At 52.4% G+C, this 15,549-nt stretch overlaps 1 protein-coding gene across 5 annotated transcripts in view; it reads right to left on the reverse strand.

Moving 5' to 3' along the window:
- Nucleotides 1-15,549, reverse strand: part of MTCL1 (microtubule crosslinking factor 1) — a 95,603-nt gene that overhangs the window by 39,386 nt on the left and 40,668 nt on the right. For 3 of the 5 annotated variants that reach the window (XM_074352447.1, XM_074352445.1, XM_074352443.1), the window contains exons 4-5: nt 4,304-4,363; nt 3,072-3,149 (exon numbers count right to left, since the gene is read on the reverse strand). In XM_074352447.1, coding sequence (XP_074208548.1) covers nt 3,072-3,149; nt 4,304-4,363 — 138 coding nt within the window. The remainder of the gene's footprint in view (nt 1-3,071; nt 3,150-4,303; nt 4,364-15,549) is intronic. The other 2 variants (XM_074352444.1, XM_074352446.1) reach the window with 2 other exon arrangements.

The following is a 15,549-nucleotide window of genomic DNA, read 5'->3' on the forward strand; positions in this document are numbered from 1 at the left end:
GCTTTAGAGGTCGAGATGCAGGGTACATCCCAAGCTCAGATGGCTGGTTAGTGTGAACTGGTTCCTGCAGACCTGAGACCTGGGTTACTCACACCCTCCTCCCCAGGCAAACGCAACTTCAGAGCCTCTAGTCAGTCCCACTCCCTTTAGCTGCTCTAACAGCAGGGAGTTAAACTCAGAAACCCAAGGCTCACTGGGATACAGTGGATTCTGGAGGGTCACTGGAGCGGGCTCTCTGCTACTAAAAGCCCACACTGCTCGGCTAAGGTCAAGAAGGCACTTTCTGGACCAACTGGACAGTGGCGCCCTGGGGCTCTGTGAGCTCTGGATTCAGGTTTGCACCATATTTTACTAGTCACATTCAGTCACTGGCGACAACAACCGATTTCTGCTGATTGGCTATTAAGTTTCAAAAGTCTGTCACGGGGACAAAGACTTCGGTGAAGGCTTCTCTCATCATGCAAATCCAGCACCCTGCTGGGTGACGGCCACATGCCAGCAGCCCAAGGGAGCGAGAGCCAGCACACCAGCCTCTGCACCCAGTCAGCCCTCTGCGGGACGGTGAACCCTTCCAGACAGACCATCACTTGCGCGCAAGCGGTCTGGCAGGGAGACACAGCTCTCAGCCTCCGAGACACAGCTCATTCTTGGCTGTTCCGTGCTGCATGCTCCCCATGGGCAGAAAGACATAGGAAGACCTCCTTGGGTGCGCCCAACTTTTCTCCTTCCACCCTGCCTAGACTCCCCCTGCCCACACCACATACCCACGGAAGGAAAGAAAAGCAGAGTGACCAGGAAGACTGAAGGAAAAATCTGAGGCCAGCTGTGAGCCAGCGCTGCATGAAACAGCCCTGGGGCTGCCTGTGCATCCTCTGAGGGAGGGACACCCTCACCGCCACCCGCTGAGCGGGAACTGACCAGTCCTGCCCTTTCCGCACGTGGCACCAGGGCCTGAGCGCTGGGCCCTGGAAAGCTGTCTCCTTACGTCCAAAGCAGGACCTTCACTCAGCCGAAGTTGACGTGAAGGTCCAGCGGAATCGCACACAGCAGAGGGGCTGGTACGCGGTCAGGCTCCACTTTCTGCTTTGTCTGAAACCCAGTTACCACTGGGAAAAGGAGCCAGGAACTGCTTTTTTCCCCCATTTTGCACATCAGGAGAGTAATATATAAGTGTCCCTGGGAAGAAAGCATGGTCTTTATGCTCCAAGAACTTGTCACATTAAGGAGTTCAGTTCGTTGGTTTGGATTAGTCAGACGTTAACAAGGGCTTCTGTGATGAACTGGAAATAAAGTTGAGTGTCTGCCCCACCCAGCTGAGCAGCACGGGTTACCACTGCTGCTGGGTTAACAACAGAGATTTAAAGGGCCCACACAGAGTAGGTGGGCTGTGAAAAGCACACACTGTCTAGTCCTAACACTAAGGGAGACGCATACGTATTTGTTGGTTCATTCATCGCTTCAGTAAATACTGAATCCTGCTGTCCACCAGAAGCTGGCAGGTTCAACAGCCCAGCTGCTGAGAACTTTCCAAAGCAGAACAGTTAAAAGCACCTTTTCTATTTTTGATAAATACAGACTTAAAAAAAAAAATCTGTGTGTCCAGATACCCGGAGGGCTTTGCTGCTCACATGCAGGGCTGGAGCTTGAGTGAGTTAGACTACGCGTCAGTGCAGACAGACCGTCAGTACTCCGTAAGCGGGTCAGACGGGGCGTGACAAGCCTAGAACAGGAAGACCCCCAGCCCCTGCATTAACTGCAGAGCCAGCATTTGTCCTGTATGCAGTCAAAATCACCTGCATGACCCAGTCTCTGCCACGAGGCAGGGAAATTCACCTTCATGCCTGAGGACAGCCACAGACACCGTGGAAGAGAATGTCACCAGCCACAAGGGAACCCCCTCCAGCCTGGGACAGCCCAGGGACAGGCAGGATCCCCTGCTGTGACCAACGTCCTGACCGTACTCCCATGGGAAACGACGTCTGGCGAGGCCCTGGCAAGGCGGAGGCCGAGGAGCAGAGTCACCTGCCCGGTCCCGGAGACTTTCATCTCCAACGCAGACCAGGGAACTGCAGGCCCTCTTTCCTAAGGGCCTCCCCCAAAAGCTGAGCGGAGAAATTAGGGAACCCGGGCCTTCCCCAAGAGCTCTGCACTGGGTTGTAAGTGCTCATCTGCACCCTTTATCCAGATGGAAGATCCCAAAGAGCCCTCAGATTGCCTTGATTTCTGAAAACCTTGTACCTCATCCACCCCTACCCTCAGTTCCCCACAAGTCTGGTTATAAACCAGAACCATCCTCCTGTCTCCTTGAACTTCAACCCAGGTCAGTTAAAGAAGCAAGACTCAGTGATAAACCGTAGGAAGTGTCCGATTCATTGGTTACCTGAAGACTGAGAAAACGTCCCAACAGTCTTCCTGTTCCTTAAAGAAAGAAACCACCCGCGCGCCAGGAACTCTAACGCACGGCTGGAGCACGCGTCGTGTCTCCTTGGCACCCGTGCACTGCCAGGCCTGCCACCGAGACCAACGCAGTTTCTAAAAGAAAGGCACTCTCTGAAGCCGAGGGGGTGTATGGATCTACCGAAGGGGTCAGACTCCCTCGGTAGGTCGGTGGAGGCGGCTGGAGCCAGCACACAGGGGAAATGGGAGGCAGGGGAACCGGCTCAGCCTGTTCTGGGGCGGGAGCCACGTCTTCTAAAGGATGGGGAATCACAGCCTCGGCTAAGCAGCAGGGGCAGGACCCCCATCTTAGCTCGTAACTGGAGAATTTCTCAAACTCCAAGACTCCCGGGAGGGGTCTAGGCCAATATCAAGGTCTGGTTTCAGGAGATGGTCAGGGAGCTCCGGTATGCAGCCTGAAAGCAGATCCAGTAACCTTTCCCCATGACCCTTCTGGTGCAGGCAGAGAAGGCAAGCTCAGCACCAAGGTGGGGACACACGCAGGGCCACCGCCACCGCCACCAGCTGGAAAGGCCTTGCCAAGCAACAGAAATATATCGCCGCAGGTATATATTCTTTGGCTTGCAAGTCTGCCTTCTGGCCAGCACCCGAGCGCCGATGGCTCGTGTTCCTACCTTGCGCCGGGGGGCCAGCTTCCTTTGAGTTTTGGTTGCAGACCTGTAGTTCCCGAGGCGCTCCGCTCCGCCACTCTGCTGGACAGAAACTCCGGGCTCAGCGGCACCGCAGGCTGGGCACTTAACCCCTTCCCAAGCCCGGGTGTCCCACCCGCGGTCCTCAGCCTGGTTCACCCCAGTGAGCGCACCACAGGCTGCTCGCTTCGAGACGGGGCAGAGATTATTATTACCCTTCTAAAGAAAAGATCTTCCCTGTTCAGGAGCCAGGAAGCTGAAACACACTCGGAGCTCCGGAGGGCTGATGCACCCAGCAGCAGGGACGAGAGACCTAAATGTCCCCATCACTAGTGGATTCCAAAGTGAGACATGGGGAGCAAAGATGTGGGTGGCAGAGAACAGTTAACCACTGGCATTCCTCTGGCTCGTGCAGCCTGGCCCTCCTTGAAGGCTACTCTGGGGACCGGGGGCTTTGGAGGATGGAGAAATTGGAGGGAATCAGGTGTGGGTTCACATGGTGGGGGGGTGGCAGTTTCCTGGACTGACTGCATCTCTCTAATGACTGCTTGCTCTGGGAGCTCCAGGAGCTGACACCTCCAGGATGCCTTCTTCTATCAACACCAAATACTAGCAGCAATTTAAAAAAAGGAAGTGGGGGGAGAGAGAAAGAAAGAGAAAAAGGAAGGAAGGAACAAAAGAAAGAAAAGCCAGGAAAACAAGTGTTCCAGAAAGCTCAGGAAGTTCCAAAGAGCACATGCCATGCGCACAGAGGGGACGACGCTGTCACCACCTTCCAGATACGGTGTCTCGCTGTCTATGAGGACAATCTGAGATTCTGTTCAGCGTGTGCATTTTTAAAAAAAAAAAAAACCAACACTCCAGTGTTTTGTGGAGACCCGAGCAGACGGCAGCTACACCGTTCCGGCTGCACTCCTTCACTGGGTGAAGGGCTGAGGGGCTGCCGCCAGCCGTGGGCGCCGCAGGGCCTGACCGGCACCGGGCGCGCTGCGCTCTCGCCTGGAGGACTCACCGGCGGCCTGACGCCAGCAGCAGAAGGCGGAGCTGCTGGCCTGGGCAGACACTTTTCACCCCCTGGAGGCTCTAAGTGAGCCCAGTCTGGGGGGCAGGTCGGGTTTCTTTACTGTTAGAGGTGACACTAGTGCTTTTTGAGAAAATTCGAAATGAGGCCATGGCCCCTGGCGGAGCTGTAACACGAGGATGAAACCGCTGCTTACCTGGGCAAAGGCTTTCTTTTCTTTGTATGTTTCCCGGCTGCCTCTTCTCTTCAGGGAGCTCTGAAAGAGACCCAAGGGACATTCGGTTAAGGAGGGTCCCATGCAAGAGCCAGGGGAGAACCGGCTCAGCCTGTTCTGGGGCAGGAACCGCGTCTTCTAAAGGATGAGGACTCACAGCCTCAGGTAAGGTTGCAGAGGCAGGATCCCCATCTTAGCTCGTAACCAAAGACTTTCTCAAACTCCAAGACTCCCAGGAGGGGTCTAGGCCAATATCAAGGTCCTGCAGTTCCTGAGGCGCTCCGCTCCGCCACTGCTGGACAGAAACTTTCAGGAGATGGTCAGAGAGCTCTGGGATGCAGCCTGAAAGCGGGCTGGCCCCCACCTCCAGTCTTACACATGTGCCAGCGGGGGGTCGGAAATACAAACACGTATAAATAAAACGGCCAAGGGATGTCTGAGACAGAAGGAGCCAAAACCGACCCTGGACCTCCAGTCAAGGGTGGAGACAGAAAGAGTGACTGGAGGAAGAACGAGACGTGTCCGAGAGGAAGGTAACAGGCCCGAAACCCAACAGGGTGAGTGTGATCCCGACACGAGGTAGGAGAAAGCAGTCTGGAAGGTGAGGATCAGCTGGCTTCCTTTGGAACCCGGCAAGCCTGTGCTGGGAAGAGGTCCCCCGATGGTGCCCCCTCTCCTCTGCAGCTTTGCCGGAAGGCAATGGGATGGGGGTCCCCGGAGCTCCCTCTGCGGGGGCAGTGCCCTCTCTGCTTCAAGCCTTTGCTGCAGCTCCCACGACACAACAGCTAGGAGGGAGGCTCTCCAAGTCACCTCCATCATGGCAGATGTCATGATAATCAACTCAGTTCTTATATTTCAGTGTCTCAGCATCAGAAGGTCAGGCCATGCCATTTACTGGATGAATTTCAGGATTAGGAAACAATGAATAGCCAAGACGTGGAAGCAACCTGAATGTCCATCAACAGATAACTGGATAAAGGAAGTTGTGTTATCTTGACACAATGGAATACTACTCAGCCATAAAAACAAAATAATGCCACTGTAGCAACATGGGTGGACCTGGAGATTGTCATTCTATGTGAAGTAAGTCAGAAAGAGATATGATATCACTTATATGTGGAATCTAAAAAAAAAAAACTTATTTGCAAAACAGAAACAGACTTTCAGACATGGAGAACAAACTTATGGTTACCAGGGGGGAGGGGATGAGAGGGGATAAACTGGGAGTTCGAGATTTGCAGATACTAAACTGATACATAGAGAATAGATAAAGAATAAGTTTCTACTGTACAGCACAGGGAACTATATTCAACATCTTGTAACTTATGGTGAAAAAGGATATGAAAAGGAATGTATGTATGTTCATGTGTGACTGCAGCATTGTGCTGCACAGCAGAAACTGACACAACACTGTAAACTGACTATGCTGCAATCAATCAATCAATCAATCAATCAAACCCAAGAGGAAAAAAAGATTCAAAAATTCATCCACAACAGGGATCGGCCAACTCTGGCCCACAGGACCAATCCACCCACAGCCCATTGTGAGATACTGGAGCACAGCCTCGTCTGTGGATCGGGAGGAAAACAGATCCAGACCATGTCTTAAAAAAATTCCAGATGAATTAAAAATCTGGATGTAGAAATAAATCACCAAAAAAAAACTAGAAGGAAAGAGTTGAATTTCTATTTGTTTTTGGGGTGTGGCCTTTATGAACACGAGAAACAAAGGTTGGAACATCCAAGGAAAAGATGAAGAGAGTGGACTGGTCAGACTTTCAATTTTTATATATCAAAAGAAACCATTACGGTATTATAAAATGTGACACAATGGGGAAAAAAGTTTTCGAACACAAGACAAAGAATCATATTTTGTAAGCAACAGGAAAGCCATCTTAGTAAAAAAAAAAAAAAAAAGACCAATAAACACAATGCCTAGTAATTAAAACAATAGATCTCATTTTTCACTTTGGGATTTACAGACCCAGAGAAGCATGACAAACAGGGTTTGCAAGTATCCACGACACTTAGAGAGTAAGGAAATAGAACACGTTAAAAAGGAACAGCAGATTATAAACAGCATGTATCTTGTTATTTCAACTTCCACCTGATAGATTGTAAATACACATTTGTATTACACGTGTGCGTGAGAAGAGCAGCCTAGACAGGTGTCTATAAATCTCAAAATGTCAACAGTGCTCCTCTTCAGGTGACTGAGTGATGAGTGATTCTAACTTTCTCTTCTGTGGCTTTTCAAAGTCTCCAGATTATCTATAGTGAATGTCATTTCCTTTGCAATTAAAAAGAACCCCCCCACCCCAGGAAATTAAGATCTGTCCCTGAAGGAGGGCGGAGAACAGAGGCCATCACTGACCTGCTGTGTAGGATTATGGCTGCGCTTCACCAGAAGCTACCTGTCGGCCTCCAGGTCCCTTTCCATAGGGTGTTCTTCTCATCAGTCTGGTTCTGAGGTGTAACTGACACATACATGGTAGGTTAAAAAGACCAGGACATGCCCTGAGGGTGGGGGAACCAGCCAGGTACCCCCAGGCACTGCAGGTCCCCAGCTCCAGCCGGGGGTGCAGTCCTGCCCCGAGTCTCGCCCAGGGCGGTGCCGAGTGCTCTGGGTGTCCTGGCCGGGGACCCTGGGCACAGGATGTTCTGTGTGAGCACATGGCCACCTCCCTCCTCTGGGTGACTCCGACCAGTGGACTCCTTCAAGAAAGAGTAAGGAAAGGGGTGAATACAGACTATCAAACAGAGCCCACGAGGGGGGCTCGCCCATGACTCAGCCCCCTCTTCTGTTTTAGGCTGGCCAACTGCCAGCCAATCAACTCTACATTCCTATTGAAAAGGGGGGAAAAAAAAACTGAGTTTGAATCCAAATTGAATCCATCTAAGGCTGATGCATTTGCTGAGTATTGAATATGATTAAATAAAATATGAAGTTGGGCAATTATTTAGACTTTTATGTCAGTTCTTAATGTTTCCTATTTTAAGTTAGCAGCCAGTTTCTCCCAAGCAATTTCAGAAAAACTAAAGAGCTCTCGATTACTAAAACGTTTCAGAGACAGATTTGCGGCTTAAAATTTAGATTGGTCATAAACAGAGGCAGAGGGAAATGAGGATGCTGTGAACGAGTCAGCTGGTAAAGGGCAGAGGTGGAGCCGACGGTTTCCAGAATTCTTAGTCTTATTATTTAGAAAGCTGCTTGGATTTGGGGGGCTGATTTGCAGCACACAGCTGTACAACCAGATTAAGAAAATGAAGGTGCCTAGGTCTTCTCATCAGGGTTCTCTGACCCGTATGACAGTCCTCATTTAGGTGTCATGAGATGTGATGGACAGAAATTACTAGCTGGCCTCCCCTTCGGCCAGAAGCAGCAGGTCCTGGCTGGGAGATCCCTCCTTCCCCTCCTGTGCTCCACTCTGCTGAAGTCAGCTGCACCCCAGCTATGCTGCGGGTCCAACACGTGTGAACCCCCTCGGATTTGGTGGAAAACCCTCCAGGGCTACAGTGGGAAGGAAACCTCTCTCCTTGGCCCATCTGGGAGGGTGATGGTGATACTAACAACCGCCATTTGTCGGATACCTCCTCGTGCCAAGCGCAATGCCAGACATTCTCGACATAGCCAATCTCTCTCAGTTCTCATGGGAGCCCTGAGGTAGATAATATGTATGATACATTCTTACCACTGGTTAACGGACAAGGAAACACAGTCAGAAGTTAGGTAACGTTTCAGGGTCCCCCAGACTTGGAGATGGGGCGCCCTCCTGACCCGACCCTGACTCGAAGCCCTCACTCCCAGTCACAGCCCAGCCTCCCAATTCCAGCTGGTTTTCTTTCTGTTTTCTGGAGGTTTCTGAGCTCCAAATTGCTGAGTTTTTTGTTTTTTCTTTTTCCATCCAAAGAGTCTCTTTCTCTTTAGCAAAAGAGCACAAAGAATTATTACAGGAACGGATGCAAGCTGCTGTGCTCCGAGGTACCTCACGGCCGTGACATACTTGTTGGCGCTCTGATGGTTTCTGAAAGGGTGTGCGGCTGCAGACAGCAGAAGGCCTTACTCGGAAAAGACGGAAAACTACGATCAGGGGACAAAACTGCACGCTGTCAGTGAGGAGAAGAGGAGGAAAGTGACATGGAGACGCTGAGGCAGAAGGAAAGTCCAGTCACAAAGGCCAGGGCAGGTGGGGGTCCCGGCGGCCAGGGGCGAGGGGGAGGCCGGGGGGCAGGAGCCCGGCCACAGGCTGTGCTGTCCGGGCCACGAGGCCCACCTGGGATGGGCGGGGACCGCCAGCACACCCAGCCTGTCAGACGCCGCCTCCTCCTGGAAAAGACATGAAGACAAGAACAACAGTTGCCGCACGCACAGACCTGGGGCGGGGGGTGACACCGGCTCCTTAGCGGTGGGGCGGCTGGTCCGTCTTATGCCTTAGAGACGCGCCTTGAAGCCCAGCAGCTGGAAAACTGCCGGCAAACACGCCACCACACAGGAGTCTCAGCCAGATGTCACAAGATAAACTAGACATGACAGAGTGAAAATGGAAATCATCAGTACGCAGAAAGAAGCAGAGACTCATGGTCACGACAACAGCAGAATGACGGCTGCGCCCAAACCACGGGTCTGTCCCCCAGACGAGAGCTCCCGCCTCCTGATGTGCACAGGCGCCCAGCCACGCCACCAGGCACCACACAAAACGCGGGACGAGCGCCCGCGCTTCAGACGTCTCTCTGACTCAGCCAGGGACCAGCGAGGCCCCTGGGCTTTTGCGAAGGGCGGAAGCCCACAGAGATGTCTGCTGTTTGCCTGGCTGAGCCGAAGTGAAAACCTGCGTCTGGAAGAATCTGTTTCTGGCTCCCACTGGTCTACTGGAAAGAAATATTCCTGTCCATCCCTCAAGAGAGGCAAACTGTTTCCTAGTCTAATCAAGTAATACAGAAGAGTTAGAAGTACTCTGAAAAACAAAAGAACACAAACAAAAAAACAGATGAAAGATATATTAAAACGTTGCCCCATTTTCAGCAAAAGTTCATCACTCATTTTTTTTTCAGGTGAGAAAATCCTTAGTACTCTAACCGAAGCGCAGACCTTGGAAGTGTGGAAGGGTTCTGCTGACTCAGTACTGCTTCATCATAATGAAGCCCTCACACCCTTTGGACCTCCTAATGTGACTTGAGTGCGGTGGTGGTAACAGGCTGCGCTGTTACAATTTATGCACACATTTGTCAAAACTCAGGGAAGGTAAACTCAAGATCTGTGCATTTCAGTATCTGTAAATTACCTCCAAGTGTCAGCAAAAATTAGGCCCTAGATGTCGGTCTGTATTTACAGAAAAGTGAATTGGGTGTCTACAGTTTATTTTCAGATGCATCAAAAATTATGATGGGTTAACGAATGGATGGATGAAGAGATGTGTGAAAAGTAAATATGTTAACACAGGATGCAGGTGGTGACTACACCAGTTCACTAGAAAATTCTTTAAGCTTTACTGCATGTTTGAAGACTGTCATAATGTTTGGAAGAAAAACATTATACACATGTTTCTAATTTCACTGAAAACAGTTAATGTAATATTGCATCACCACCTAGAATGATTACTAAAAACTTTTTAATGCCATGGGAAATTTTTCATAAAATGCCAGTCTTCAAAATGCAGGATGAAAGACATAAATGTAATATAATCTCATCAAGATTAAATATTTTTGTCTCTGAAATGTTTGGAAGCAAATACACTAAAGTGCTAATAGGTCTTATCCAGTGGGCAGAATTTTGAGTGACTCCATGCTTTTCTTTACAGATATTTTTCATTTCTCTGAAAGACTCAACCTATATTATTTTTTCAAATTAGAAAAGACGTCATATTTCAAAAACAACAGAACTGACCCACGATGCAAACACCCTCGCTACACCAAACACTGCAGCAGACGGCATGAGGGACCAGGGCCCTGAAGCCAGGCAGGCGTGGATAGGAGGGGAAGCTGAGCAGCAGCCCCCGGGCAGGATTAGCTCCGTGCTGCTGGGGATTATCAAATGGTCTCTGCACAGAGGACAGGGAAGGGCCTAATGCACACTCAGGGACAGCAGACAGCTCTGAGATTCTCATCACCCTCCCAGGCTGACAGCTTCCTCTCCGAGAGGCTCCCCAGCCAGGCGGAGGCGGACCTGCTGCCTGGCATCTGCCCAGGGGCCCTGTTACCTCAAGGCAGCGCTCAGCTCCCACCCAGAGGCTCCGCAATCTCCAGGCGTCCCTGCCCAGCACTCTCCACGGAGCCCGTCCTGTCCCTTGGGTGTGCCTGCAGCAGTCCTCATCTTTAGGCTACTTGGATTCCACTTGTGGCACCAAGACACAGTCTCTAAGTGATTTCAGGGGAGGGTGGGGGTGCCTGCACCCAGGTTTCATGATTCTTGTGGAGCAAAAGCTCTCTTTGTATCCCGTTAGCCTCCAGCACCTTCTGGGAGCTGCAGATGATTCAGCAAGGCCGGACCAGGCACTGAGCTGCAGGGAGAGGGGCAGGATGCTGCCTGCTCCTGCAGCCTGAGAAAAACCCCAGAGGCCCAGAAGCTGCTGGGTGTGGAACGAGCTGCCAGCCCCCCACCTCCAGGAGAGTGTCGCCCTGGGAGCAGATACCGGCCCAGGGCTGGGGATGGGCTGGAGCAGCAGAGGGAGGGCCGGCCCTGGAAGGCCCCGGGCAGGGCTGCAGCTAGGAGCAGCCTTCTGTGGAAGATGAGAAGGGCCCGGATTCCAGTGATTAAAAGCAAGGAAGCCAGTCCTGCTTTCTGGAGTGCTAGCTTCTTTTGCAAACACATAGGCTTAAGCTGGATGCTCCAAATGGCACATAATAATCTGCTAGTAGATTACGGGACAGAACATCCCAGACAGTGTTTCAAAACACATCGGCTCCCAGACCAGGTGTCTGCACGCAGCCCTTTGCCAGCTATGGCAGGGTGGCCACGGTTAGAGCCGCCATCATCCGTAAGTCCCCGCTCAATGCACCAGGCCCCGGGGCTCTGACTCAGAAGGTGAGCCCCAGGAGCTTTCCCACGGCCCGGCGGCGCGCTCCCCGTGGGAGCTGCTCCTCTCCGCCGGAGAGCTCCCACAGCCCGGGCATCGCTCAGGACCCGGGGCCGGGACTGAGCTGAGAGCGACGGGGGCCCGTCAGCTCAGCGCCCCGTGGGCCTCGTGTGCGGGGGCCTGCTCGGCCGTCACAAGCCCTGCGGCCCGGCCGGCCGTCTGCTCGTGACACCACGTCTACAACCAGCTTCTCCCTCGAAATGCTGGCTGAGGAAGCCCGGAGGGCGTCACGTGCTTCTGTGTAAGCTGTGAAAATTAAGGCGCCCTCGTCTCCGTGTGAAGGGCGAGAGCGCGCTTTCCCGGGACTCCTCCGGCTGCGTGTGAACCCGCCTGTGCAGCCGGGCTGGGTTCCGACGGTGCCTGGGCTGACGGAGCGAAGGGCAGCGTCCGCCTGGAAGCTCCGTCCTGCTCCTCCCCGATGTGGTCTCACGGCCGTTCCCACTGGGACGGGCTGTCACCCGACAGGCCTGCCCACCTGCCCCGTGCCACCAACTGTCCACGGACCAGAGCAGAGGCACCAGGTCCTCCTGACCTTTAGGTGCTCAGTTCAGTGGGAGCAGTCCCGCTCAGCACAGGCAGGGGTCAGGGAGTGACAGGGCCCAGGGGAGGACCCGCACAGGGGCCCAGCACCGCACCAGGATGGACACAGGACCCGTGGTCCCTCAGGACCAGGGGAAAACAGAGGCTTGAAAAGATGCCTGATGCACCCCGGGCACCGGGGGGACAGCCCGGCTCCACCCGGGTCTACTCTGCTCAACCCCCGCAGCCACCTCTGAAAAGCAGGACCAGGCCACCCACGGCACAAGGTTGAGTGGCCTCTGCCCCACCGTTGCCACCTGCTCAGCTGTCATCTCTCCCCCTTGGGTCCCCAGTGCCTTACACGTCCCTGTGTGGCTGCACCACGTCTCCCTCCTCCTCACGCCTCCACCCCATTCCCAGGTTTCCAGAAGGAAACTTCGGCAGTCAGGGGCCTCCCGCCACCACGTCCCCGCCTCCCGCGCTGACACCTGCAGGCCCACCCGGGGATACGCGGTGCGGCTCCAGGCTGCTGCGATAAAGCACAGTGTGGGGAAGTGGGGGCTTCGGAAAATTAACTGGTGCTCAAAGCAGGAGTCCTCTGGAGGTTTAAGTGGCAAATGGTCTGCGAATGGGACAAGGCCAGTGGGAGGGCTGTTTTCCTCCCCCTGATGCTGCTGACCTCCCGGCTCAGCACACAGCCCCGGGTCCGGGCTGGCGCTCGAGTTTGGGTCATACGCAATCCATACTCCACTCGTGGACTCCGACTCTTCTTTTAGGCATTTGATTTCCACTCTTCTCATCGCCTGGACTCAAAGAACCTGAGATCTTTCAGAGTTGAATGGAATTTCAACTGGTTTTTAAAAGCTTTGCAAGTTTTGCTTTAGAGAGGCTTTGAATTCAAGTTTAAAAATTTTCTTGCGTGATATAACACACTTTCTTCCAAAACTGGCCCAGCATCTCCACAAACTGTTCAGTTTTCCAGCAAACATATGATGACCCATCAGCTCTACATGTGAAAGAGAAAGATGAACAAGGACACGGGCGTCTAGGTTCAAACCCAGGCACAGCCTTGACCTTGGACCGGTTCCTTGAGTTCCTGGTGGTGCCTCAACATTCTTATTTAAAAGTGCAGATAATATTCATATCTAATTTATATAAAGGGTTCTTGTAAGGACTAAATGAAGTAATATTCTTAAAAAGTGATTGTCATAAAAAGCAAAAGCAAACGTTAGCTGTTAAACAATTTTGATTCTTTTCCTGGTTAACATTTTCCAACGCTAATCATCCTTTCTCTCTTTCTTTTGCAAAGTAGAGAGTAGAGGTATTAATAATCACTTCAGCTTTCCTCTCCCTCTAGGAAAAAACGAATGTTCACAGAAACGTCCTTCTCTCTCTCTGCATGGGAAATGTGTTTGGAATATAAACTTTTTCATCCATGTGATTTCTGCATATTCTTTTCTGCATATGGGATGGAACCTGGATCATTTAAATCTCTAAATTCATATCCCAGGTCACGTAAACTCTGTCCTGAAAACGTCTTCCTGTCTTCTGATAATAATTCACACAAGAAAATTTAACTTAACAAAAAAGAAGTCTCTCTCACACGAAGTGGGCATTATTTCTCTCATCTCAGGGAGATAAACAGGTCAGATTTTCCACAGGGCAGTTAAGCACGGCCAGAGCCGTGGCAAAAATGGCTTCACACACAATGTTCAGTATGAGTCAAACCTCTAGGGCAAAAAAAATGACAAGGCATGCTGTCCTCACCACCAGAACCCACCAGATCCCAACTGTCCAAGGAGAGACATGGCATCTCTGGCCGTATTATTGTGACATTAAGACAAAGTGAATAATACGGTGGGGGGAGAGCCGAAGGGAAAGTAGAAGCATGAAGCAGAGAAAAGGGAAATAAGAAAGGAGAGATATAAAATCTCTCAAGAGATGGGAACGGAGGGGCCCCCAGGGTGTGAGGCTGGGATGCTGGGAAGCCCTTTTCTCTGCTCACGGCGCCAGCAGGATGTGCAAATGCCAACTCTCGTCTGGATGTAAAGCCACGCCCAGCTGGAAGAACGCTGGAGGCGTTCACCGCGCACTTCCCTGGCCTTCACGACAAGTGGGTCCCCACTGGCCTGGCACCCGAGCCCGACGGACCCCCTTGCGCTCCGCGGTCCTGTCCTCGGACGTGGTTCCCTCCTCCTTCCTTCCCGGGTCCGGGTCCCTGTTCCCTTCCACACACTGAACACGGACACAAGGTCTCGTCACGAGGTCTCCTTGGCGCTGGGCAGATGGTGCACACTTTCTTATAAATTAGGACATTCTGAATGGGCTTGATTGTGAATTGACAGTCTGGGGGGAGCTGTCTTCTGTGCCGTCAGCAGGGTATTTCAGGCTGCGCGGTGTATGCAGGGCTCTAGTGACTAAAAATAATGACGAATGAGGTGGAGAAAGGACGGCGGGCGCGCAGAAACGGAGACCCGAGGCAGCCCCGCGCAGCCTCGCAGTCTCAACGAAGGGCAGGATGCGGGCGAGGGGCTGCACCCCGCCCCGACCTCCTGTGCTTCGGGTTTCCCACATTTATCTCCTGCCTCTCTCCTGTCTCAGGTGTCTGTTCCCCACACAGAGAGGGTCCCCACTTGTTCTGCCCCCCACCCCTGTCCCCCATCTGCTGACACCATCTCCCTCGTTGGTTGCAGCTGCATCGATACTACGACCCGTCTCCATCCCTGGGGGGGCTCCCAGCTGCCCCTTCGCCGGTTCTGCCTCGGGAAGAGACGCCTCGAAGTCTTCGTCAGCCCCTCTCCTCCCCCAGCGGTTGTCACGTGCCATCCAGGGCACTTCTTCTTGCGTGTCTGTGTCTCTCCTCTTCTGCAGCCATGGGAAGACTCGATGGTCCTGGCCACGCTCTGGGGGGTGATGACCAAGCCCCAGGCTGCTGTCCTCAATTGGCTGAACTATCGAAAAACGTGTGCATCGGAGACAGTCCCAAAGGCACCTCCATCTAGCTTACACATCACTTGTGCACCTGCAGGTGGCCGCCTCTGGTGATGGACGCCGTGTTCCGTGCTTGTGGTGTCCATGGGCACATGGTCAGGTCTGACCAGTCTCGACTGCACAGCACAGTGGCAGGAGCTGGCTTGCGTGACAGCACGTGGGTGCCCTTCCACCTTCTCCCTGACAATCTCGACCTTTCTACAACATGAGTTATTGGAGGCTCATATGCACATTTGCACCATCATTGCACCATCAAATGGACATTCACAACATTCACAACAGCCAAAAGGTGCAAACAAGCCAAGTGTCCATCAACAGACAAACGGATACACAACATGTGATCTGTACACACACACAATGGAATAGTATTCAGCCATAAAAAGGAAGGAAATTCTGACACACATACAACACCGACTAGAAAACAGTGTGCCAGGTGAAATACGTCAGATGAAGAAGGGCAAGCAGTGCCCACTTAGGCCGACTCAGAGACAGAAAGTGGGGGGGAGCTGTCCCAGGAACGGGGTGGGCGGGAGGCACAGGGGGTGGCAGCTACCGTTCAATGGATACAAAGTTTCTGACGATGAAAAAGTTCTGAAAATAGTGGTGTTGGCTGCACAACACTATGATTGTATCTGATGCCACTGA

Source organism: Camelus bactrianus, chromosome 24 (genome assembly GCF_048773025.1).
Source record: "Camelus bactrianus isolate YW-2024 breed Bactrian camel chromosome 24, ASM4877302v1, whole genome shotgun sequence".
In the NCBI taxonomy this organism is placed as follows: Eukaryota; Metazoa; Chordata; class Mammalia; order Artiodactyla; family Camelidae; genus Camelus; species Camelus bactrianus.